The 27,293-nt window shown below is 37.3% G+C and overlaps 1 protein-coding gene across 2 annotated transcripts; it reads right to left on the bottom strand.

Annotated features, from left to right (window-relative positions):
- Positions 1-8,146: 8,146 nt before the first annotated feature.
- LOC121413576 (PAX3- and PAX7-binding protein 1-like) lies at positions 8,147-27,012 on the bottom strand. 2 transcript variants are annotated; one of them, XM_041606442.1, is made up of 17 exons: positions 26,646-27,012; positions 24,422-24,535; positions 23,651-23,860; positions 22,603-22,836; positions 21,713-21,855; positions 20,619-20,878; positions 19,769-19,958; positions 18,093-18,319; positions 17,216-17,331; positions 16,335-16,534; positions 15,338-15,485; positions 13,689-13,807; positions 12,927-13,003; positions 10,778-10,844; positions 9,895-10,041; positions 9,089-9,240; positions 8,147-8,622 (listed from the first exon to the last, which is right to left on the bottom strand). In XM_041606442.1, the coding sequence occupies exons 1-17, from the start codon at positions 26,878-26,880 to the stop codon at positions 8,508-8,510; spliced, it is 2,754 nt and encodes a 917-aa protein (XP_041462376.1). In that variant the 5' UTR covers positions 26,881-27,012; the 3' UTR covers positions 8,147-8,507. The 2 variants fall into 2 exon arrangements, with proteins under 2 accessions (XP_041462376.1, XP_041462377.1); XM_041606443.1 differs by having other exon boundaries at positions 8,148-8,622; positions 21,752-21,855.
- Between the last annotated feature and the right edge of the window lie 281 nt (positions 27,013-27,293).

Raw genomic sequence — 27,293 nt, forward strand, 5'->3', positions numbered from 1 at the left:
GTGCCTTGAAATGTGGGGCAAGGTCAAAATTCAAAAGTTGCAAAGTGACCCAATAATGAAAGTCACTTCTTTTTTTCCATGGGTGTGAGTGAGTTTCTCAGCGGTTTGTTTTGTTTTCATGCACCTTAACATCAATATTAACATGGAATCAAACACACCTCTGCACAAGCAAACATACATGGGTATTTCAAACCATGACTCAAACCATGTCTCACAGAACCATCACTACATAAACCACAACAAAACATCAAAAATGAAGATGGCTTGATTTGAATGGATTTTCATCTTTATGGACACAGACTGAGATCTTTCATCAGTTAACATGGTCAAGGCTCAGTAACGAGTGGAGGACCCAAGTGCTTGCACCACCGCCTGGCACCGCCTCCTTATGCTGTTGATGAGCTTCCTTATTCGAGGAACGGCGGTCCATTCTTCAATCAGGATCTGACTCAGTCCTGCCAGTGTCGTTTCATTGCATGGTGACTTTCTTCCGAACAGACTGGCCGAGTTGGCCCCAGAGATGCTCGATGGGGTTTAGGTCTGGGCTGCATGCAGGTCACTCCATTTGTAAGATGCCCTCTCTCTCGAGAAAGTTGCAGACCAGTCTCGCTCTGTGGGGTCTCGCGTTGTTGTCTTGCAGGACTGCATCCTTCCCCATATTCCTTAGATACTGGACAGCTGTTGGTTGGAGGATGTCATTTCTATACTACTGAGCAGCGAGGTTTCCGTTAATGACAAGTTCTATTTATCCTGTAGTCAAGACACCTATCACCATCACGCTTCCTCCATTGAATGGTCACGGTCAATGCAGCTATTGTTAAAATGTTCACCCCGCCTACGCCACACCTTCACACGCCCATCAACTTTCCGCAGGCAGCAACGTGACTTGTCACTGAACATCACCATCCCCTACTCGCGCCTCTTCTAGCGGAAATGATTGTGGCACCAACGAAGATGCTCCTGCTTCTGTCGAATAGTCATTGCTGGCTTCTTGCCGCCTTTCGTGCTCAGAGATTGGCATTATGGAGGTGGTTTCTCACTGTTTGGCGAGATACCTTTGCATTGAACCTCCTAACAATGCTTTGTAGAATACTCTGTCTAGGATTCTGTAAAGCAAGTACTCTGTCTAGCAAGTATCCGGTCTTGCTGTTCCGTCGTGATCTTCACGCGTTCACTCCTGGCATGCCTGGATCGATCTTTGACATCACTCGTTGCTTGGAATTTCTGTTTTCATTTAGTGATAGTTTAGACTTAGATACAGTGTCCCTCTAATTCCCTCAGAAACCTTTTTTTTAACATGGAATTTATCCAGTGCATTTTAGATCTTTAATAGAATGCATGCACTGAATGCTAGAAGTTGAAAGGGTGCTAATGATGATAACTATGTATCAGAATATAATTTTTCAAGGCAAAGTCTAGACTGCTCTAACTGCACATGAATGTTATTTTTTTAACAATAGATAATAAATGAAGGGAAGGAGTTGTACTTAATTATACTAAGTAATGAGTATGCATTTTAACTCATCAATTAATTACTTGTGTTTTAATTGAGCACTGTATTTATATCTTGCCTATGATATGTAATGTCTTTCTTGAAATATGTTCCAAGATTGTCAAGAATTTGGTTTTAAAGGCATTGGAGAACATTGATTTGACAAAAAACAAAGAATGTTCCATCCTATTTTTATTCCATATACTTCATGTGTTACAATCAATAAATATGAATGATATCAAATTCAACACACCTAAATTCTTGATTAGTTCTTAACAAGACCTCTATAATCTTTACCAATGCCTTTAACCAATATTACAATAGGTAGTTTTAGCCAGTATTTTGGACTAGAATATTTTCAATAAATGTTCCTCACTTCCACATTTTACTAATATTTTATCTATTGGAATTTTAACTTATTTTTTGTAATGACAAATGTCAGCTCATAAATTGAAAGAAATATGTATTGTAATATACAGGAATATATTTATGAAAAATCTGTTTAATGTACAGGTACTCCACTTCCATTGAAATATTGGATTCATGTTCATAATTTCAATCACATGTTGATGAACTTTTGGTAGGTGAAGTCTATGATTTAAAGTGTAAGATATTCATTTTCATAAAGAATAGTGAATATTCTATTTAACTGTGGAATCAAGACATTGGCAAGTGAATGAAATCTACATTATTGTCATGAATCATATGTGTAATGGAAGTTGGAATCCAAGGCCAGCTCAAGGTTGTATGCTTATACCTAACATGGAAAAACTGTAAAAATACATGTACACTATACATGTATGCAAGTGATTGAAATCTACACTCTTGTCATGATCAAGAGAATTTATTCTAGAAGAATGAAATGGTAGAGGATGTTCTAGGTCAACTCAGTTGTATGCTCAAATTGTAAGCCGAAGTACAGCGAAATGTATTAAAGGAAAGTAAATGAAGCTACTTTACTGTCATCGATGAAATGTTTCTCGAAAAGTATGCAATGTGTGGAATGATAAATGTAAGTGAAGTTGGATCAACTCTTGATTATGTTGTTTGCTCTGTTGAAGCCAAAAGACAGTATAAGGCGGGAGAATCTTGTATTAAACAATAATATTCATGATTTTATTGTCGTCAATATGGACAAAAACAGTATGTACATATTCATGTTAACAGTTACGTGCTATGTATGGACATTTAATAAACACTGATCTCACCATTTTATTACAAACTATTTGCGTATGTCCTGGATTTCATTCTGTCTATAATTTTGGTAATTGCCACTTGGTCTACTCCCACTTGGTCTAATTTGCAAGTTTGCCAATTTCCATTTACCATTCTGTCAAATTTCCAGTTATGCTCTCCCCATTTGGTCTAATATCCACTGGATTTAGACCATTCAAGTCTATATGACTAGATGAACTATTTTATTTTCATTTTACAAAGCACAAAAATAAGTAGATGGAATGGAAATTAGACCATCTGAGCATGAAAACAAATGACAATGAGACCAAGTGAAGGTTGAACCAAAGAGTAATTGGACGAAATTGATAGTAGACCAATTAGTTTGGGCATGAGAATTAGACCAAGTGGATGCATACTCTGTACCAATGTAAAGTCTGTGATAGACTACACACGAAATCAGTATACTCACTGTGTGTTCCATCGTTAGGGCCATTCCATGCTAAAAAAATCAGCTATTTTCGCAACATTTTTTAACCTATTGTCCAAACAAACAAAGAACTTCAATTTGTTTTGTGGTAATAATAGAGTACTACTGGGTAGACTTGACAACCAACAAAAATATGCTGTCCATGGGTGAATTAGAGGTGAAAATGTTGCGTACAGGACATTTCTGAGCCCCGTACGACGCACAACATTTTCGCCCGTGATTCAGCCATAATCAAATATTTTTTGTTGGTAATCAGTTTTCACATGACTACCCACAATAACTTTATTATTGACCAACCATTTTTCATAGCTCAAGCAATCAGCTAAGAGACTAGAAATTGACAAAATGTCCCATAAGACACGTATGGAGTCGCCCATTAGGACTTTTTATCAAGACTTTTCATGGGTACCTAATATTTTGATACTCAGAATACACACAGCATGGCGACCATTCAACGCAAGGAATTATGAAAATATAATTTTCACATTAAGTCCAATATAAATCTATGTGAAATCCAAAGAAACACTAAAAATGATTTCATTCACCTGTAATAAATTGTCAAAATGCAAATTGCTGACAGAGGAAAAGAAATATACACAACAAAAAAAGTAAGTCCCCCCTAAATCAAATTGCTGTAACTTTTGAATGGAATCATGTTGAGATATGATATTTGGTAGGTGGTTTTCTACACTTATTAAGCAACTGCTGGGGAAAAAATGAGATTGATTGGTTGAGTCATGCATAAGTAATTAAAGATTGAATTAAAAATGACCATTTTTGAAAGTCACAAGAATTGTTTTTCAGATTGTACAAATACAAAGTTTGGCAAAAGTTGTTTTTAGGTGAATTTTATGGTGTTAATGCTGTTTTACTATCCATCATTTAGCCACTCCACACACAATTTTGATATCGTATGTTCATGGTTGAGTGAGAACAATATTGCAGGGGCCACGGAAGCGAGGGTGGGGGGCTGGGGGCCCCCCCTTTTTTTTCCAAAAACATGTACAAAAATGTAAAAATTACCATACGATTGTGATTATTTGCATGGTCAGCCCCCCCCCCACTTTTCACTCAGTCCGCCACCAATTTGAAAACTGTTTCGCAGCCCCTGTATTGTGACGTATCATCATAGGGGTTTATGGTAGTATCCTCTACAACTTGTTAGATTATGTTAAAATTTGGAAATGTTGGTGCCTCCTCCGATTATAGGCCCCTCCCCCATTTTAAAATTCTGGATCCACCGCTGATTCGTCCATATATTCAACTGATCATGAGAAATTGTTTTAAAAATACATTTATGCAGTATAAAGAGTATTCATTCCTAAGTTTTCGAATGTGCTCGCTCAACCATGAAAATGTTTAAAGTTCGGAAAGTGTGTGGTGATAGAAATGATGGATGATAAAAACAAAAGCAATTAAAGTCACATTTGAAACCGAATTTGCCCCTAATATTCACTTTATTACCATTTAAAATGAGTCTGTGACATTGAAAATACCCATTTTCCCACTTTGATGCGTGCTCACTCATCCATAAATAAACAAATCGATTTCATTTTTGCACAGAATTCTGCCCATAGGTTGATAAACATTACTGCCAAACTGACATTGCTAAAGACAGCCTCGAAAAAAAGTTCCACCATATTGAATAAGGGGTTACTTATTCTTAAACATATGCACCCATAATTTACACAAGCCTATGGGAGAGGAAGTCAAATTTTAACAAATATGAAATGAGGATTTTTTTCATGGACGGTTTTTGTTACTTCTACCAACAGTTATTTCATGAAACTTCGCACATGGCTTCAGAGTAATACTATCCAAAAGGCGCGCACACCAAAATAACAATTCGATACGGCACAGAGTGGGGCCAAGGCCTTGAACTTTCTTCTCATTTGCATAATTTTCTAATATTGTGTGCTCACTGATGCATTAAACTTCGGTATTCTCATAAAAATCAAATCCAATGAACCATGCAAGGAGGTTTGTGACAGATATCCATTGTTACAAATTGCATTTTTTCCAATAACGTAAAAAAGAACTAATCACATTCCACATGTTCATCCAAGCGTGAATGTTTAATTAAACGCATTTGAATCATTGAAGCATGTTAATTGGTCATGAACATAAACAAAAAGCTGATAAAAGATCAGTTTCAGTTACCAAAAAGAAACAATACTTGCCTATGATATTTGAAAATCGTATTTTTTGTTTTCAATAAATGTTCATTGAACCGTGAAACGTTGAATATTGTTGAAAATACTCTTCTAAAAAATAACTGTCACCATATTCTATCATTTTTATTGATAAAAATGTGTAAAAAATCCAATTATAGCAAATCTGGACTTGTGTTTATTCAACCGTGAAATTTAGCCAAAAAAGTCGTATGGTCTTAGAAAGTACCTTTTACAAGCCTTCTATTTTTCATGATGGGAATGTGGAATCAATTCCAATAAAATGGAATTAAAGTCATGATATTTAGCTTGTGACTTTTGAAAAGTGACATTTTTGCCTTCTGACGGTGCTCACTAGAGCATGACGTAAAATACGTAAATAATATTTACTCAGAAGGTAGCTTATGAAACTACATACACGCTCATGTAAAAATATATAAAAAACTCGCATTGGTTCGGAAATTATTGATGTTTGTTCAAGGGGGGGGACTTACTTTTTTTGTTGTGTAGCCTATATATTGTCTTGTACAGCAACCATTGTGCAAATTATAATCTGAGTGAAATGAAATAGTTCAACACATAAGTAGGAGTTGCTGCAATAAGCTGTTTAAGTTTTAGTTACCAGATAAAATTCAATGCCGTGGAGGGGCTGCTGTCATGTACTACAAGTTTTGATGTTGTTTCTCACTTCAGGCTTTTTCAATACAGGCAAATTGCAAATCATAAGACATAATGGCTGAATACATGATAGCATCAAATTGGGTGGTCACACTTCAGTTTTTAGTTGAAAGTTTGGTGATTACTACAAATGTCTGCCAATCAATGCCACGTCTCATATAACTTTATATTTTAATTCACTAACATCAACCCCAAGGGATTTATATGAAATATAGATCATGAACTGAATGACAACCTCATAGTAAAATCAGTTTTGTGTTAAATGCTTTTGATGACATTCAAAGAAAACAAACCTTGGAACAAGTAAGCTTGTGTGAAACAGACAAATCCAAGAATGAAATCAATGAAAGTGAGCCTTTGAATGTCAAGAATGTCATGTCACTATTGCCATGGAGATCTCCCAGTTAGAAATGCGAACATGATTTGTGATGTCACAAACAGAACAACTGTCCCCTTTGTACACTGAAAGTATATCCCAAAATATATGTTTTTGCTCATTCAACTGATAGGACAATCTCACAACTTTAATATCAATATAAATTGATATCCCTGGTGAATTATGAAAACAATGTTTACATTCAACATTGTTTGTGCACTCCTGTGACTGGGAGGGACAAACAACTCATGAAATGGAGTTTGCACCTCTACGTACATGTCCTCCATGAATAGAACATCTATCCCCCACGGATAGACTTGATGAAAGTGACAATTTAAGTACAAGAGTAATAGGGGAGCTGTACACAAGTGTGACATCACACATCTTGGTTGCATTGCCAACCATCGTTGTGGCTTAACTATTGAAAGCAAATCGTAACAAATATCTTTTACAGTGGAGGTCCAATGCTCAATTCATTCGTAACTGGGAATAACTGAAAGTTTTCTTCATCATGAGAAAATGGGAAAAGCCCATGGTAAACATACAAGTGTACACTCCCGTGTAAATTATGATCATCTTTATGAAACGGCCCATAGGACCATGTTTCATAAAACTGGTTGCAAATAGAAACTTACAAGCTTATGAGAATGTGCTATCGAACTGGACGAGAGCAAAATTGTAAAATAACTTACTTAAAATATTTAAAACACAGGGACCTGGGGGCCGTTTCATAAAACTTGATATAATGAAAATTTATAGTAACAGTTAAAAGCTACTGAAATCCTTCAATCTGATTGGCTGATAGTAAACTTGTTATAGAAATTGTACATTTGTCATTATTACAAGTCTTTATGAAACAGGACCCAAGTTGAAAAACGGCCAACCTGACTGGTTGAATCCTTCCTATGGGTATCTAATTGTAAACTGCCACTTCACTCTAATCCTGAAATGTACAGAAAATTACATGTAGATGGTTTCACCGTTAGTCTTAGCCTCCATGGAATCCTTCAAAGATTACAAAAGTATACAATGAAAACAGAAAAATATGGGTATGAAATAACTTTGAGACTTACTTCATCAAAATGACGATTACTGGAGAATATTTCAATAAATAATACTGATTGGATTGTTGAAATAAATTACATTTACAAATTAAATCATTGATAAAATAAAATAGTTTCTGCGAGCTGATTGCATAGATCAGTTATTTTACTGATTAGACATTTAATAAGGAGCAATTTCTTATTTGTTTAAACCCCCCCCCCCACAAAAAAAATAATAATAAAATGACAAAAATAATGTGTACAAAATCAATAACCTTAATGAGATACTGTAGTTTATTTAATTGCTGCGCTACTCATGTTACAGATAAATTAAAATTATGGTCATTACCAAAGAAACAAAGCTAATTCAAGTTGTCCAAGATGCTATCTTCTCTTGTACAAGTTAGTAGCACTTGCAGATCAAGAACTTCCTTGAGGCTGGGCAAAGTTATAATAATCATAAGTTTTCTTGAAACAGAACCCAGCATTTGTAGTATGATTAATTCCCCTTGATCTAATGCCCAAGAGGACAAGTCTCTTTTTGTCTACCTCCAGTTTGTCCAATACCCTTCTTGTGTAAGCTTATCTATTTGACCCAAATTGACAAAGATGACGATAAAGAGTATAACGAATCTATGGAATACTGTTAATAATGCCTAAGAATAGTCACACTACACATAGGATGGTCGATGTTCTGAATTATTTGAGGTTCTGCAGCATTCAGCCGATCAAAACTGGCTGAAGAATGAAAATTTGGCATCATGGTTTCTCTTGTTGAAGCTATACAGCCTGCTAGCAACTTAGAAGGTGGTCATGTCTGTCATGATGTCAGGCATATCTTTATGACTAGTTGCGGATCTTCATACAATTTGTTTAGTATTTCACATCTCAGCGGCATCTGATTCTGCTTCAGAACAGTCCCTGATGGTTCTTAAGCTTCTTGACCTGTTTGATGATCTACATAACATCTGCACGGTATCTACTGATCAAGTAGCCATCATCAATTTGATATCTTCATGCCAGAGAAACCTTCTATGGCATGTTTCAAGTCTATGTGTGTCTCAGCGGATTGTCCACGAGATGGTCAGCTGGTCACTATCTGTTTGATATCTTTCAGACTGATGTCATCGGTGAGTTTCAGAGCGTGATCCATGGCTCTCATGTTGACAAGCTGCTTGATGATTAACTTCACCAAGAATCTGGAGAAAAAACCCCAATGAGATAAGATATTGATCATCATCCAACAGCAGCCAAGGGAGCTTAGAACTACGCAGAAACTACAAAACTATACCTAAAAGAAATAGGGATTTGTAAATTTCCCACATTTTCTGTTTTCTGTAATAGTGATTTTATCTTTTCTTGTCAATAAACCAGCAGCAATTCGATTGCTACAGAAATCCAAATATTCCAACTATACCTAAAAGAAATAGGGATTTGTAAATTTCCCACATTTTCTGTTTTCTATTATAGTGATTTAATCGTTTCTTGTCAATAAACCAGCAGCAATTTGAGTGCTACATACACCCAAATATTATTATCATTGTTACAAATAAATGATTGTACATTGTAAATAAAAATGTGGAAACCAAATCAAACACCGAATCAGACATAGGCAACAAATAAAATAAATGAAGATTAAGTCACAAGTGAAACCCTCTTAGTTACCTGCTATTCTTTTTATCAGCATTATCTGCCTTTGCCTGGCTTTGTATGTGTCCAGCAGCATACTTGAGATATTTACACAGTGGTTCTAGTTGCCTTAGAGTGCTATCTCCTTCAAGCTCCTCAAACCATGGTACTGGGAGGCTTGACACAATCTGGGAAAAGCAAAGTGACCTATGATATCAAGCTCACATATTTGCAGAAATTAAATAATGCAGTATAGTTTATTCAAATTCAAAATGTTTTTTTTTCCTGTCCATTTACTTAAGAATACAAGTTATATGGAAATTCATGATGTCGTAATGGACAGCTGAAATGTTAATGAGCATGCTCATTGCATCGCCTTGCATCGCTCCACTGACTTTGTATGCCATGAACAAAAAGAAGGCTATTATGATGTAAATATATCGTCGCACGCACCACGAACCGTCCTCTCTGCGCACTTTGATGCAAAGTTAGTTTTGCAGAGACCGCATTTAAAAAAAGGTTTTTTAAAACCAGCAATAAGTGCACCTACAAGGAGAGCAAATTATTTACCGGTATCTCTGTTCGATAGTTCAGGTTCCAAAGTTACATCCCGTATCTTTACATTTTCTTGAAGTGAATTGTTTACGCCACAGAGGGTATCGTAACAGATAGGACTGTTCGTGGTGAAATCGCGAGGCGTGATAGCGCACTGTATCTGCGCAGAGAGGACCGTTCGTGGTGTGCGACTATATATATATCAGTCCCATGGTGAATGTGCAAGTTGAAAAGTCCCTTCAGAGTAGAACAACTCCTCTTTAGCTTTATAAGTATTATATACTTACCCTATCACATTTGGCGATGCTTGTTTCGTCTATATCAGAGTTATTGAGTGAGAGAAGGAGGTATCTATTCAGAAGACCATCTATAGCGAGCTCTAACAGCTGCTCCTTGGCGACAAGACCATGCCATGACAACAGGTTACCTAGCAACTATAAACAAACAGAAACAATGTGCATATTTGTTAATCAATCATTATTATTCACTATACAGACTTTGCGTTGTGGAATGTCAATTACTAAATAACACTGTATACCGTGTATATATATATATATGCCATGTAGCTTCCTTTAGCAAGGCATTAATCCACACTTTCCATTCTCCACCCAGGTGTTAGGTGGATACCAGGTATCATGGCGAAATTCATGTGTGCCTAACAATGCAGTTTGGAAACTCTTGCTAAAGAAAAAGTGCACACACTGTACGTGGATAAGCCAGGATCCGATGACAGGGGTAATAATATATATGTAAAGCGCTACTGAGACTTTTTTCAGGGTCCCGTTTTATAAAGGACTTACAGCTATTGTAACTTTGCCATTATGGCAACTATCATGTTAACCTTGAATTTGATTGGCTGCTGAGCCTTGTTACCATGGTAGTTGCCATTATGGCAAAGTTACAACAGTTGTAAGTCCTTTATGAAACGGCCCCTGAAGTATTAAGGGACATATGAAAGTGGAATATCATGATCATTACTATGCCATAGTCATAATTATTCATTGACATACTGACAGTACAAAGGTCTTCCTCACACAACTACTTACATCAACTATATCAACTTGTATCATAATTGCATTCCCAAAGAACAATCCCGCTGAATTAAATATTTCAACACCTTATATTTCAAAACAATTTCAAATGACTACCTAGATGGGCCGAGTTTCTTACCTTCAAACATGACCAGAACTGTCTCTGCATAAAGGAATTAGCACCGGAAGCTTTGTTTTCTAACATACTGTGATAGGTCGAAGAAAGTCAAAAGAGAGAAATACAATTAACACTGCAAGAGTAAACATTAAGAGATATGCTTTATATTTGCAACTGATTGTAGCCATAGACTTAAAGGTAAATGCTAGTTTTGGTAACGATATCAAAATGAGTTCGTACAGAATCCAATGAAATGACCACTAAAGTGTCTGTTTGTATAAATAAAACGCATGTGCCAAAGGATTCTGGAAGAAATTGTGTAATTGCTGAGAAATCAGCAAATAAGCACGGGATTCGGGTAGGGCGTCGGGCCCGACGCCCTAAGCAATAATTATACATTGTCCCACGTGCGCTTATCTGTGTTGGGGATTTTCGGTGTGAACATTTTTCAGCGTAGATTTCAAGATTTCACAAAGTCCAGTTAATGTAACTGTACCAGATCTAGATCCTCGATGATATACTGGCAATTAAGCCTTGTTTTACAGACTTTCTCATGAAATCAGTGTTAACTGCAACTACTGGAATTTCTCTTTAACCCTAAATAGACTGGGCTATTTCGAAGCCTAAGAAGACTGGGGGGGGGGCTGATTCAGCCCCCCCTTATGATCTCGGCCGTCGATCGCGCGATCGCGACGAAAATTGGCACACGCGTTACCCATGGCATTATCTACAAAACTATAACATCAAATTCTGCAAAAATCTCATGTTTCATTAATTATGCTAATTTATGCGTAAAATCATAAGTTTGCTGTAATTAATAAAATAATGCCCCTGAAATGCTAATTTTTGTTTCACATACTCTAGATAGGCATCTGATCAAATTTATTGAAAAAAAATTTCAACATCACATTTAATTTCTTATGTATTCTATTGTTTTCTAAATTTCTTATGTATTTCTTTGTTTTTCGACTTTTTGTTTTTTATTGTTTTTTCAATGGAAATTGTCGGGGACTTTATTTGGACCATAAAAAAGATAAAATTAATTGATTTTAAGCAGTAAAAGGAAAAATAATGATACATTTATGAATTTTGGTTCAAAATACTATTTGCATTGGATTTGTACACAAATTCACGTTTTTGAGTAATTTTGAGTGTGCATGCACTTACGAAATGTTGCGTAATTTCCGAACCGCGTACCCGGGGGTCACAATTTTGGTCTCAAAAGTTGCGCGAGACTTGAAAGTAAAAAGTCAGTGAGCGACGCGGTCAAAAAAATTTGCACGGCGGATTTATCGCGAAAAATGTCGAGGGGGGGGCTGAATCAGCCCCCCCAGTCTTTTTAGGGTTAAACTGTGGTCACATCCGTCGTACTTGCACGTGCCTGCAGTCTATGTGCAAAAACATGGGCAAAAGTCTGGAAATTCCTACGTCACATACGTAGTGAGTACAGACTCGGTATGGATTTTGGAGTGCGCAGACAAGAAGCAGAACTTTTAATGCAGGGGGAACTTTCATTGCATGCAGGCTAGGTTCAAGTTATGGATTTGCCCCATGTGCACGCATGCATGCATGCCCTCGGTACTGCCAAAGCATGCACAAGCACCGACTCCGTGAGACTTTTTAGATATTCCTGTACCAAGGCACACTTGGCAGCACGTGTAAGTACGGTCTCTGTACCATAATGTGCCGAACGCACGGAGATCGTCCGTTGTAAGCAGGTACAACTCACTTAACATGTGCAAGACGTACATTGCATGCAATCGCTCACTGCCAGGCGTGACGCACAGGCTGCTCACGCGCTATGTACTTACACCCTGCATAGTCGTACAAGTGATGCGCATTGAAGCACTTGCTCCGTGTTCGCCACTTATCCCTACGTTTTCAGAAAAACGTAGCGACCGTAGGCTCCCCCCCAAAAAAAAACGTACTGCGGCTTGTGACCATGGCTTTACATATACACTTAATTGACTAATCAATTGTTTCTTTTCTGTTACAGATCACATGGAACATATGCATCTAAATTATACATATCCATACATGAAATTAATATTATGATTGCTATGACTAGAGTTGAGTATCAATGAAAACAGGTTTCATCTTTTCTGGGACAGTGTACATATATGAATGTATCATCTTTGTGATTGTTAGAATTAGGGTAGAAAATACTCACTCAGCAGGGAAGAGAGGCATGTAGACATCATCGTCTAGGGTTCTTCTTATTCTCATTACGACTGATTTGAGAAGGAGCTGTGAAAAATTGTAAACAGAAGGGAAAAGATTGCACAAACATCATGTGATGTGTCATTGTGGTTAGAGACCAGTTTACATCTTTTCAAAATTATCTTATTGACTGGTAACAATCATACCCTGTGATGTACTGAAAACAAAAAATTCCTAGAATCCTTAAGTCTGAATTTTTGTGATTTCCCAAATACAAATTGATGAAGAGTTGCTGTGAATAAGTGGATGAGTCTCCGGACCATGAACCTTGAGGTCCGGGGTTCGAATCCCTCCACAGCACTTGCGTCCACTGGCAAGGCATTTATCTACATTTGCCACTCTCCATCCAGGTGTAGTAAATGAGTACCTGGTAGGAAGAAAAATTCCTTGAATGCTTAAGTGCCTAGGCAGCCCAGCTAAATAAAAGCTGGGGTAATAATATCATTGTCATGTTAAGCTGGGCCCGCTGGGAGAACATTTTTCGGAACTGGGGCCCGTTGCAGAAAGAGTTGCAATCAATCGCAACTCTAAAAATCATGCGCAACTTGATTTTCAACCAATCAAAATCGCGCATTTGGGACTTGCGATTGATTTTTTGACTTCCGTTTAAATGCAACTCTTTCTGCAACGGCTCCCAGAAGTAGCTACCCTTGGTAAAACTATATTATTATTATTGTTAGATAAAGAGTTTGCTGTGAAGTCTTCAACCCACCTGTGTGTTCTTGTTATCTGCGGAGACCGTAGGGTAATCCTGAGCTAGCTGATGTATGGTGTCTATTAAACGATGGGTTTGTAACGTTGACGTAGGATCCCAGACATTTTCTAAAAGATCTGTGTCAGAAGAAACAAAAATAAACAATCAGAGATGCCAACTTTTGGAAATCAGAATTAGGGAGGATTTGCAACCGCCACCAAATTATGTGCACGTAGCGCACATCTCGAGCGCGGAGCGCTCGACCCTTGCGGCCGGGGTCCAGGGCCCGCCTTAGGGCCCTGGAAGCTCTGGGTTTCTAGATGCTCTCTGGTGCAATCTGACCCTTATTTTGGGGCATTTCACATGTTTTCAAAAAAACATTGTTCCCACTTTTTTAACATAAAAATATCAATTAGGCCTATGCATTTTTACATGTAAAAAAAAATGAGGGGACAAAAGAAGTACCTGTTCAACAATAATAAGGAGGAATTATCACTATCGGCTATAGGCAGGTTATGTTCCACTATAAATCCAGTAAAGAAAAGCTCAGCGCTGGTCCCTTGCTTGGTGAAATAAAGACAACAGGGTACTAGTGGAGCTCGAAGATCTTGTCTTCGCAATGTCCGTAGGCCTAGGCCTATGCCGTTTGCTCCCGAACGTTAAGTGCTTCCGAATATCATCACGACCTCCGTGCTCAACTGAAATGTCCACGCTGCAAATTGCGCAAAATGCATGGTAAATTCCTCTTTCGGACTTCCGAACACACAGGTACTGGAGACTGTATTCAGTCTTATACTTCTGAGACCATTTCTTGATCTTCTTTTGTCGATTTTCCGCCATTTTGTGTCAATATCAACCCATCAATACGCCGAAATCACACACCGATATTCCACCGCACGACTCGACAAATCCAGTGGCCGCGAGCGCACACGCATCGCAAAGCTAGCCGGGCCTACCGGCCTGGTGCACAGTGGATTCCCGTTGGGCATATCACATGCACCAGCTTTTCGCTGCTCCTTATTTATCTACCTTTCACACAGAATTTAGTAGCAGCGAACGTAATGGAGTTACTACATGCTAAAGTTAGCAGACGATACATGTCCTTCCAATCCAATTTGATCAATGCAAAAAAAATCGTAATTTCGGGAGGATAAGGATGGTAATCGTAAGGGCGGGAGTTGGGATGAATTTTCGGGAGCCTCCCGATGAAATCGGGAGGGTTGGCATCTCTGAACAATAGTGAAATCCCTTTAAGTGCCACTCAAAGTGATATTATTCCTTATTTATATACACTGGTTAGAAAAATCTCACAATTATTTTAGACCTTTCTAAAGATTATTTCATGTCATATGTGACAATTATAATAACTCTGATAACTTCAATTTATCCTCTCAAGAAATTAAAAGTTCCCAATTACAAAGATTTTTTTTAAATTATCACTTTCAAATAAGCATTATTTCAGGTGCACTGCACATATCCTGGTATGATTTATGAGTGAAATATCACTACAAAATTGAATAAATGATTTTTTTTTCTTTAAAACATACCAAGTTCATTAGGTAGAATAACATTGTTACAACAGAGATCGCAAGTACAATACACCTGTTCCTAATGAATTAACTGTAAATTTCATCACATTCTCCCTTAGAAAATCCTTGGTAGCCTACCTGAGAGTTTTGGTAATACAACCTTCTCGATGATACGAGGGATGAGCTTGATATCATCGTCCTCTCTGTCGTAGTCGTCTTCATTCCTGAAGCCATAGAACATTAATGTGTCATACCATGGGTAAGACTCTATGTCCTTACAGTTGGCCTGCAAAGACAAATCATGAATGAAATTTAGGCCACATTGATAAATACATGTGCATATGGGCAATTCCATAAGGTATTAATGTTTGATCCCGTATAAGTGGAATCTGTTTTCTAGTTGATATGAAAGGATGTAATGCACTCAAATTATCATGGATTGACAAATTCATCAAGTAAGAATGGATATAATAGAGAATAGAGGTGCAATGCGGTTGATAATTTCATTGAATTCCCCATTTACCACATGAGCTCATTTAAACAATCATGCCTTCACATCTCTTCACCCTGCTTCAGGCCATATGAAGGATGCAACCAATTATTATATTGTAAAAGACTACCATCTCAACTTCCATTTCTATCTTTCATTTTTACTTTATTCTAAATATTACAACAGTCTGCATCAAAATTAACCACATGATGGACTGGAATGTCCTCCTGATTCATTAGTTATCACAGGAGAGGACAGATGGACAGACATATAGACTGACAGACAAAAACATAGATGGTGGTATTTCTTTAAAAGAGTGCCACTTGTTCACTTAACAAATCCAAACTATCATAATCCTCTTGTGAAAAGTGTGTCAAAGAAATTGATATTCCTTTATGAAATGGAAAAGAAAAGATAATAGCAGCATACAATAAAATTCAATGAATTCTTTGGTACACTATCTTTTTCATGAATGTTTAACAACTAACGGAGATGAAACATAGCATTCCATAATATTGTGGGCTTAAATTCTTGATTAGTCTGGATTTAAATCCAAGTTTAGTTAACGCAGTACCACACAATGCCTCTGCCAAGAAACTTCAATGAATGAAGGGATAAAACAATGTTTTTTTATTTCAACCATACCTCAAGAGGGTTCCAGCACAGAAGTTCAAGACGGACGAAGGGCTCACATAGCTTGGGTAAACACAGACCAATGTAGGCATCAGAGTAGGAATCACCCTGGGAAAACTTCCAGCGTTGAAATCGCTTGATGATCGCTGGTAACGAACAGAATTCATCCTCCACATCCTCAAAGACTCTGCTCTGCTCCGTTACGATGCGTTCTGGGATGAGAGGCATTGAAAAATTAATATCTGTGAATAAATCTACAACTATGGTAACTACCATGCTAACAGAGCTCAGCAGCTAATCGCAATCAAGGTTTCTGTGGTAGTTATTAAAATGGCAGTTAACATAGTTGTAATTCTTTGGTACACTCCCTTGCATTTGAAGGGAATTTCAACTTCTATACTACAGAAATAATTGGGACATCTATCTCTTCTGTCTAGTATCTCCATGTGGTCTATTATAGCTAGTGAAGCAAAGTGAGAGATGTGGGAAGAATTAAACTGTTCATATGGATTTGCTTCATTTACCTCTAAACAATCTACCTTTCCCATTTCCAAATGCATATTTTACATCATAGTAATATTGTTTGAAAATGTTTGATCACAAATCTAACTTCAAATGAATATAGTGTTGAATTAGAGTTTTATTATTGATAAAAGCTCATATTTTGATTTACAATCATGGAATTCTATCAACTAATAAATGATGTAGGGAGCATTTTATGAAGCCTGTCAGTCATTTTCATCATCTAATTTGCTCAGAGCCAAACAGATACAAGGATTTCTGATAGCTTATGTCAGTTTTCATCAAAAATCACTGAAAAAATGCTCTCCAGGTATTGGAATCAGAGAAGTCTCTCATATTCAAATGAACTTGTAAATGCTTTATGAATTTACCCTTTTCTGTCTTGAATTTAGCCAGCATGCTGTCAGTGACTTCATCATCACTAGAGGTACCATCGTTGTGTTCTTTGAATTGGTTCTCCATCTTCCTAGCTCTTCTTCTTCTTGCTCTAAAAATACATATAAAGATGGATAATCTGTTAAGTATGATCAATAATGATGTTTAAAGCCTTAAATATAAACAAGACCCCCAGGGGTATCATTTTGTGCAAAAACTTATTCATTTTCATTATTATTTATTTTGTTATTTCGTTATTTCATTGTATTGTTCTTACATTCATTTGATTTCAGCTCACAACCCTTTTCCCTCGAAGTTCATAAACCTCTAAACTACAACAAGCTCTGATATTACATTCAACCGAATCCCTTTATGGCTCTTTCCAGTCAAAGGATCACCCTATGTTTGACATCTTCAACCCATGATGTGTATGCTTTACTATAGACTTAGTGTATCATTCACCTAAGGTTCAAGTGAGGCATGGAATACCTGGGCCCGTAACACAAAGCTTAGCGATGAATAGCAACAATGTGAGAGCACTTCTGATTGGTTCCTGGTCAATACTTTGAACTAAATGTGCGAGTAACATGGATCTTGATTGGTCAGTCAATCTAGCAATTGATCGCTAATCTTTGTGTTATGGAGCCCTGGTCATATCTTAATCGCCTATGGACTGAATAAAAAATGGGATGATGCAAATTCCTATTGCATAAATTTCGACTGCAGGGAGAATCAGACAATGCAATGCATTTTGCTCTGTTCCCTCCAACTGGAATCATGCAGTAGCGATGATCAAGACTTTCAGCACTAGATCTTGTACTATTTAGTGGACAAAAGTTGTGTAGTGACCTAAGAAGACTCTGATATTCTTACCTCCTTGCTTCCCTCTCGGCGCTCCTTCTCTGCCTCGCCTCCTCGTCTTCCCTTGCAGCTTTTTTCTCACTGCGATTCATGTTAGCCCCTGCCGCTGCCTTGTGGGACATCCCGGTGAACTCTGCTGACTGGTCCTTGATGTCCAGCTGACGTCTCTGAAGCAGCTGATTGGCTCGGTTCTTGAATAGATTCAACATGGCCGTCTCAAGACCGTTGATTAGAGGAACCTGGTGGATTTGAGAGAAAGAGAATATAGTAAAAGAATGGACAAGGAGAGGACAGTGCATTGCCTCTAATGGGGTGTTGCAAGAAAATATTTGCAATCAATTGCAAATATTCTGTTGCGATTTTACAATTGATAGATCAATTGTAGCTGTAGTAAATCAGATTACACTTCTTAATGGAAGATGCAGACCAGCAATCAAACGCAAATTTACAATTAATTACAAGAGGTATGATTGATTAAGGCACCAAAAATAGACTTGTAATTGATCGTAAGTTTCTTGCAATGCCCCCTTAGTCTACACTCACTTTGTCTCCTTTCAATTTGGTCTCATTCCATATGGTCTAATCCTAGTTCATCTACAACCAGTTCCTCTTCTCACCATTTGGTCTAACTGTCATTTAGACCATTTATTATTTTTTTTTAATTGCCTTTTGTGCTTTGCCCATTTCATCTTATATCAACCTGCGAACTAATATTAACTAGACCATCTTGGCATCAAATTGAATGACAGCGAGGCCAAATAAGTATCAGACCAAGCGATCGTTGGACCAAATGGTTATTAGAAGAAATTGATCGTAGATCACATTGGTTAAGCCATGATGGTGTAAGATGATCTGAGAATTAGACCATCTGCTATTGGACCTAGTGGATATAAACCAAGGGACTACATGAAATCAGCCATGTGTTTCTCACACAAATACTTTAGATGATACTGGATTGATAATGTATACATATATCATATTAAGATTTCAAAGTAAACAAAACTATTTTTTAAAAAAAGACAAAACAAGTCGATGCAAAAAATAAATAAGTCTCAAAAACCCTTTCATTCCCCTTAATTTTAGAAATATTAAGAAGAAACAAATAGCCTTCCACACTGACCAATAAAGGCTAAATATCAATAACAAGACAGATCAAATAGTACGCATATGGGTCAAAAGATTCTACAAGACAGAACATAAGACCAAAAGGATGATTAATGCAGTAGAAATGTGAAATGGCTAAATAAAATTTACAGAGATATTTCAGTTGAGACAAATAAAGATGTTGAGACACAGCCAATTTTACTAAAACAAAAGCAACAAGCAATATGAATTAACAAACTATAGGTACATGTATTGTGATTTTTTTTGTAAAGGTAACAAATAAAAGGATAGATTTAATACAGAGTAGACATTTGCTGATTAATGCTGGTTAAAAGAACAATAGATTAGGAGTCTACACATACACAAACTAAAACACTATTTCATTTGTTAAAATACAATAAGCAAATCAATTAATGACATGTACATGGCACATACAACAATGACAGACACAATGACACACAAAAAAAATACAAACATTAACTGACAAAAAGAATAAAATGCAAACATATATTAGTAAAATCAATTAAGAATAATCTCAAGTAACAAAGGGGGAGGTTAAGGCACCCTTGTTACATAAGACGCACCTTTTCATCCAGACATTCTACAAGGTCTCTGACATACCCCCTCATCTCTTGGAAGAAGTTGTACTGTCCGGATACATCCCCCTGGGTGTCCCTAAGGTTCGTGGAGCTCAAGGCGGCATCCTGCAGCCTCTCGGAGACATTGTCCTGCTCACGTAAATGGGCATTGTGGATCTCCTGGATGGATTCAAGTCTATAGAACAACAGTGAAACATAGATATTGAGTTGGTAAAGGATTTGAATTATTGTCTACTTTTTATGTAGTAGGCATGACATTGACAGAGGAACTAAATGTAAGCGATTTCAAGATACTATTACCCAAATCATCTGATTCCGTCAGAATCGGAGTCATCAGATTGTCATTCATATGTATTTAGTGCTATTATAAAAGCAGGAAATTTTTATCATTGTTATCATTGCCCATACATAATGTATACACATTCTCATGGGCGTTTCAACCAAAGACTTTGTTGGATATGCTATTCTCATTATGAAACAGGATTCAGCATTTGTGGTCATCACCATTGGTTTATTTATCAAAACCATGATAGGAACTCAAATAATCCTTGATTCTTTTCATATCTTCCTCTGTCTAAACGAGCTTAATACCTTGGTCACAATTGTTTTACGGCGGCCGTACGGCGAGTCGAAAACAGCCATTTTAACCCTTTTTTTGTAACAGCTACATATAGGTGGTTTGAATAAAAATGAATAAAACGACTGTTTTCGACTCGCCGTACGGCCGCCGTTGAACAAATGTTACCAAGGTATAAGTCACAGCCATTTTGACCAATGCCCAATCATCTTCCTTCTGTATTCACAGAACAATAATCCCCCCCCATCACAAACTTACCTCTGCTTCAGCCGTTTCAACACTCCCTCTACGTTAATCTCTGGTAGCTTGGTAGGCAAAGATAGCGCATCAGGGACCCCTGCCTTGGGCTGTTCTTGAGGCGACTCCACCCCGGTGGAGTAGGCCGATCCAAGCATCAGGCTCTGGTCCACTGCAGGGTACGCAGTGCTCTCTGCAGGGTAGTAGGCATACTGCTGCTGGGGGTAGTAGCTGGTTGGGTCGGGGGTCGATGTGTCTGCGCTGGGACCGCTCGGCTGGGCCTGAAAGCGTCAGAAAATGTAGAGTGTCAATAGCTTGCAAACTTGAATTGATTCTTAGATACGTTAACTCTTCTGCCTGAAATATGTATGCAATCTGTCAAATATTCAAAGAATTTCATTTGAACAATGAAATGCAAATAATTTCTATAGAATTGGTAAAAATCTCACTTTTTATTTCCACCCTACTTACCTCTCTTACCTATTAAAGGATGCATACTAATTAGTATATATTATGGTTCAAGAACAAAATTCTTAATTTCATACTGATGCAATAATTTGTTTACAAGGAGATATACAGATGTGAAAACCAGATCCAGCTTCTAATTTACAAATCACTCCTTGGACATTCTATGAATAAACATATTGTTCAATCCCGGAGTTCCTATATGTTTGAAATCAATATAATAATGTGTTTACATTAATACATGCATACATGTATCTGAAAATAATAGCCCCAATGTGAATGAAACATTTGCTTGCTACATCTGTTTGATGAGGTCCATTTCCACAAACATCCATCCCTCTAAAAATAATTCTTTCACTAATTATTTATACATTCTACATGCGACAATGAAGGCACAGTTCAACCTTTATATTATTCCTAGACAAGGAGACAAGAAAAGAGATGGCCTTTACGTGTTTAAGGGAAAATATTCAAAGGAAACCGAATTTGTGATATTTATAAACAAGTGGTCCTTCTACAAAGGTTGTCCCTAAAGCAGGTTTGACTTTATTTAAAAAATGCCTTAAGCACCCTTTGGAGTATAAACATAAGAACTCCGCCAAGAATCAAGTGTTGGGTCACTGAATGGTTGTTGCCATGGTGACACCTACCATTAGTTGGGCATACATTTGGTACTGTGGTATCATCACCTGAGGTACGCTGGTACCCTTTTTGATCTGCTCCTGTTCCCATCTCTCCAGCTCCTCATTGTGACCTTCGTGCTCCTCGCTCTTCACCTCTGGGCTCAGTCCTCCTGTAACCATAAAAACCAACATGTAACTATAGTAAAAAAAAATGTATAAATATAATGCAAATGTTATTATAACCTTGGAGGTGTTTCAAAAAGATTTAAGTGTGACTATCAATCTCTTAAATTCTCAGTTGCCTGTTGTATATAATGCAAGACCACATCGTTCAGATCAACCTTGGTGGACTCGTACTACCAAATACTCATCAATGATATTATGAGTTGGATATCATATACACATTGGTGTTCAGGCATATCTCTATAAATAAAGTCACACTTACCTCTTCGTGAAATGTTGCTCAGTTATGAAATAAACTTCAACTTGAAACTTCATTTGACTTCTGTTATCTTTGCATATTCTACATCTTTGCCTTACGTGGGAATATGCAGTGAATGACATTGTAGATTCCCAATTGTTTTACCCATGGGGGAATTAGAAGACTGGAAGGGGTCAGATGCTAATGCTAAACATAGTTCAGACGCTACTATGGCACCAAAATCTCAGAAAGGGGTAATCCAGACATCGCTTAGAAGCACTATCATCGAGATGTAATGTCGCTTCCCTGCAATGTGCAATTTACCATGGAGAATGACACCTTTCGAGGTATGATTTGAAGGACTGTGTGGAATCGAGGTTTTATTATCCCTGGAGGGAGATGTCAAGTACATGTTGGTGTTCAGGCATAACTCTATAATAAAGTCACACTTAACTCCTTGTGAAAGAAAATTAGATTGAAATTAAGTTCCCCCAACCTGCATTCAGCGCTTCCTGTACTCTTTGACGGCTGGTCTGCTGTTTGACAGTGAACCCCATCCTCCCTTCATCACTATCACTACCACTCTGGTCATTATCATCATCCCGGACCAGACGGGATGTCTCCGACTGGAAGCGTTGGGTGTCATCCACAGGAATGAAGTCCCCTCTCTCACGAGCCATCTGTCGCCGTTTCCGGGCTGCGTGGATCAAGTTGGCATTTGGTATGACACCTGTTGGGAGGCAATGAATTGAAGAATTGGTGAACTTCATATAACCTATGTTAGAGCCTTCTTTGGAAGTTTAATTAAAGTAAAGGCATTTCTGGGTGACAGCCACTATGGACAATTACTGGACATGTGGTAAATTTCTGTCAGCATAAACTAGATACTGGGTTCAAATCCCAATAGCTCCAACATATTTCTTACTAATTTTGCAGATTGAACACAGGCAATCTTATTTTATTGGAAGCAAAAGTGTGTCTTTTTATTGAGTGTTTTATGTTGGTCTGATATCAATGAATATGTCATGTTTCAGATATAATTTCAACTAAGAAAAGGCAAATAACAAATCTTGTATGAAGTGGGATCTGTTGCAGAAAAAGTTGCGATCAAACACAACTTGAAAAATCAAATGCAACTTGAATATCAACCAATGAAATGTGCATATAATGACTTGCGCTTGATTTTAGAGTTGCGAATTATGCGACTCTTTCTGTAACTCGCCCCAGATTTGCAAATTTGCTTCCACTTGGGCAATTATTCAACCTTTCTCAGGTTGACTTATATATAAAATGTAGAGGGCAGATGCAAGTAGCATACTAATTTCCGAGCTGGCAACTCTACTGTTCACTTTTCAGGGAGAATTTACTGAGAAAGTAGGGAGATCTTTCTTGATTACACAATCCAATGAAAGAAATCAAGGGAGATGTTGAAAATTTGTAGTTTTACAATCTAAAATCAGTCAACTTTCAGGGAATCTCCCTGACAATAAAAGAGACTTGGCAGCCCTGTAATTTCACAAGGCGGTGCTTCTTAGAGAACTAACCTGGCATAAAACCTGTAAACTGAGTCTTCTTTCCCATCTCCTCCAGGTCTTCTTGAGCTAAAGCTGCTGCTTCTGCATCCATCCCATTCAATACTACCTCCTTCTTCTCTTCCTTCACCTCAGTCTTGATGAGTCTAGGGATGTCATCCTTCTCTTGTTTGATGCTTGCATTGCTCACCAGTCCTCCTCCATTTTTCTGAGCTCCTATATCTGCAGAAAATTAATGGAAAAATTTTTCGCAAATAATAATCAAAGAAGGCATTCATTATCAATTCTCGAAATGAAAGTCTGACTCTAAATCGCTTTTTATATTTTGGCATGCAAAAATCTGAACTTTAACTAGTTACAGCAGAAACCAGTAAATTCATTTTCTATATTAGATGCAAGCATGACAAAATTATCTGAGTGATTTCACTTTATTCACCCCAAAATTTCCAGCTCATTCAATTTCGAATTGCTAATCAATTTGGTGCCATCGGATATCAAAGAATAAAAGTAAGAATTAATAAAGTTCTATGGAAAATAGGAAACTGTGAGATAAAAACATTCTGATGAAGCAAAGCCAAAATACAAACATTGAAACCCAACAACTTGAGATGTAAATGGGGTAAAGCATTCTGAACATCGTCATCCATTAACATAAATGCCTAACATTCAGACAGAATGCATATTATTAATGACCAATTTGCAAAGTAAATGTTAGCGTTCTGTCAAATGAGCATTTGGGATGCTTTTTATTTTTAGTTCAACATAGTGAGACCTTTGTCTTACCAGGACTTCCTGTAGCCCTCTCTCCTTCGTCTCTCAATTGCTTCTGCCTTTCTCTTACTTTCCTGGCCTGTTTCCGACTGTGACTCGATTTCTTGATTTTGAAAACTTCGCCACCTGAAAGAAGTATAAATATTAGTGTTACTTGGATTTTACTTCTGGATTTAACTTCACACTAGCCATTGCGGCATGCACAGGCATTCCAAGCTACATAGGGAAGTTATGAATTGATCCAGAGGGTCAAGCCCTGATCAAGTGTTTGGATGGTGACGTTAATCTTTGGTTCCAGTCATAAAAAATGTGTGATTGATACACGTCTGTAAAAAATCAATGACAGACACAAACTGGCTGGTTATTATATTATTATTATAACAAAGTCACATTTCCAATGCCCACTTGTTCACTGCTACCATCCTGCCTGTGGAGAATCTACAGGTAGGACTATGGTATGCCAATGCTGTATTGAGCACACACTTTAAAAAATCATTAAAATATCACTTTTGTGACCAAAATTACTAGTTTCCATATAGTTGCAATTTATTTTTCATTAGTAACTTGGGAATAATATTTGTATTCACCAGAGCACTCAAAAACTTTAATTTTTTGGCATATTTTTGTGTATGCCCTATATTGGTGGAAAGTGATATGGCAAGAAATTTTCATTTTTCAATCTCTATTTTTAATTAAGAAAAAAATAATTTAAAAAATTGAATTCACATAAGAGCCAAGTTATATGATGAATAGCTCTAATGAAAACTGACAGTGTAAGAAAATCAAGCAATTGTCCCATAGAAAAAGAGGAAATAAACCAAACATTGCCGCCCTTATTTTGTCACACATGGAGATGTAACTAAGAACAAGGTTATATCATAACCTTGTTCATTAAATGAGTGCCCATGCCATCACATGTTATCAAGGACTAAAATGTTTTTACAAAAATTGAGTTTTCTCAAAATTTATTGAAATCCCACTTAATCAATGGATTTCTTCATTTTCTTGTCCAGGATCATCACTGTCGTCTCTCGGTCATCGTCATGGACATCAGGCCTCTACAAAAAAAATTTCATCACTTGCTTGCCAGATAGGATAAAACTGCTTGCCCAATTTTCTTTGCAGAATTTTTTGCTCTTAAATATTTTTTTATGATGGTACTACACTTAAAGTTAAAGGTCAAGAAAAATAACAACAAATGTGAATCATAGTAAAGAACAAGTCTATCATCAGCAAAATCATGACATGGATCTGCTAATTTTTACTTATTTCTTCGCCGTTACCCGATGCGTCTGTGTAAGTGTAACGTTGGCGAAGAACAATAGGAAACAAGATGGCGGCGTAGACATTGGGCAAGTCTCCTCCGTCTTTTCATATTTTTCTCATTTTTTGATGAATTCTTGACTTAAGACTTACTTTGGCTGTCGCTCACCTCCAGATCGAGAGCCAGTACCGGTACAGATTTTGCAAAATCGTAGACCAAAAAAATTTCGGTCTCTGTTACTTGTTTCACTGAACTTCATTGGCTCCACCTTCCAATTACTGAGGCCAAAGTTCTAACTCGATCTGTACAGGGAATGGCCATTTGTTTATAGATCGAATAAACCAGGTCCAGGGAATTGGAAGTGTGCTCGATCTCGACATCGATCGAACGAACATTTCAAATTTTAACGAATCGAGTTAACTCTGGCTTAACAATAACTAGACCAAAAGCTTCGGTCTCTGTTATGTTGGTTGTTCAGCTGAACTCCGTTGACTTCACTCACCAAATACAGAGACCGAAGTTCTAGCGCAATCTCTACAGGGGACTCAATGGCCATATGTTTATGTACTTAAGATCGGATAAAACGGGGAAGTGGATTTACGCGACAGCCGAGGTATTAAAGTCAGTTTTGTTCCTTTAACTTGATTTTCTCTGTTTTTTGGCAATTAATGCCAAGAGGGAATATTAATTTGCATTTTGGTCGCTTTCATTTTCAAAATTTTTATTCATTAAAGACAAAAATTGAAGAGCCCCGACGGGGGGATTTTGCATTACAAGTCCCCTAATGGTGGCTGCACGATAGCGAGCCGTCTGTGTACATGTACGAGGAGAAATAAAATATTTTAAAAATTGTTAAAAAACTCCTCGAAAGACGAAACAAGACGGCTGCTAGCTGTCTAAAGTCTAAACAATAACATGCTTAATATTATTTATATCAACTACCAATTTTTAGCACCCCATTGGCATTATTACCTTCACCGTCATCTTCATCATAAGCAAATGTCAGCAAACTGGATCCTTGCTTTTTCTTCTCGGACTTTTCCTTCTTTTTGTTGGACTTTTCTTTTTCAAGTTGTTTGATTTGTGTGTGGTAATCCGTCTCCAAAAACGGAATTTGATCTCCTTTTGTGCTCACTGGTTCAGCTCTTTCCTCATCACTGTCACTTGACCTACCCCTCTGCCGAATATTACGTTTCTTCTTCATCATCTTGATATTTTATTAGCCGAAAATGTGAGATTTAAGTCATCAGAACAGCAACATGCCCGAAAATAAAAAAATCAAGCAGTCGATTTTGTGTACAAAAATGAATGAAGAATTTTTGCACGTTAGTTTTGTACGTGAATTTGCTGATAACAAATATATTCCTGTATTGCCAATTCAGCACTAGTATTATACACGCACAATTCATTACGGTAGCAGCGAATAGCTAGGATGAGCCAACCTCGCCTCCACATGCCGCGCTAGGCGACGATTTTCATTATGTACTTGAATGTGAATATTATAGGGTTGATAAAGAAATGCTGCTATTGAAATATATCAAACTATGTAAATCCACATTATTGTTCTATGCAAAGGGCAAATAATTTGTTATCTTGATCAAATTTATATCACTATATATT

This window comes from Lytechinus variegatus, chromosome 4 (genome assembly GCF_018143015.1).
Source record: "Lytechinus variegatus isolate NC3 chromosome 4, Lvar_3.0, whole genome shotgun sequence".
Taxonomy (NCBI): domain Eukaryota; kingdom Metazoa; phylum Echinodermata; class Echinoidea; order Temnopleuroida; family Toxopneustidae; genus Lytechinus; species Lytechinus variegatus.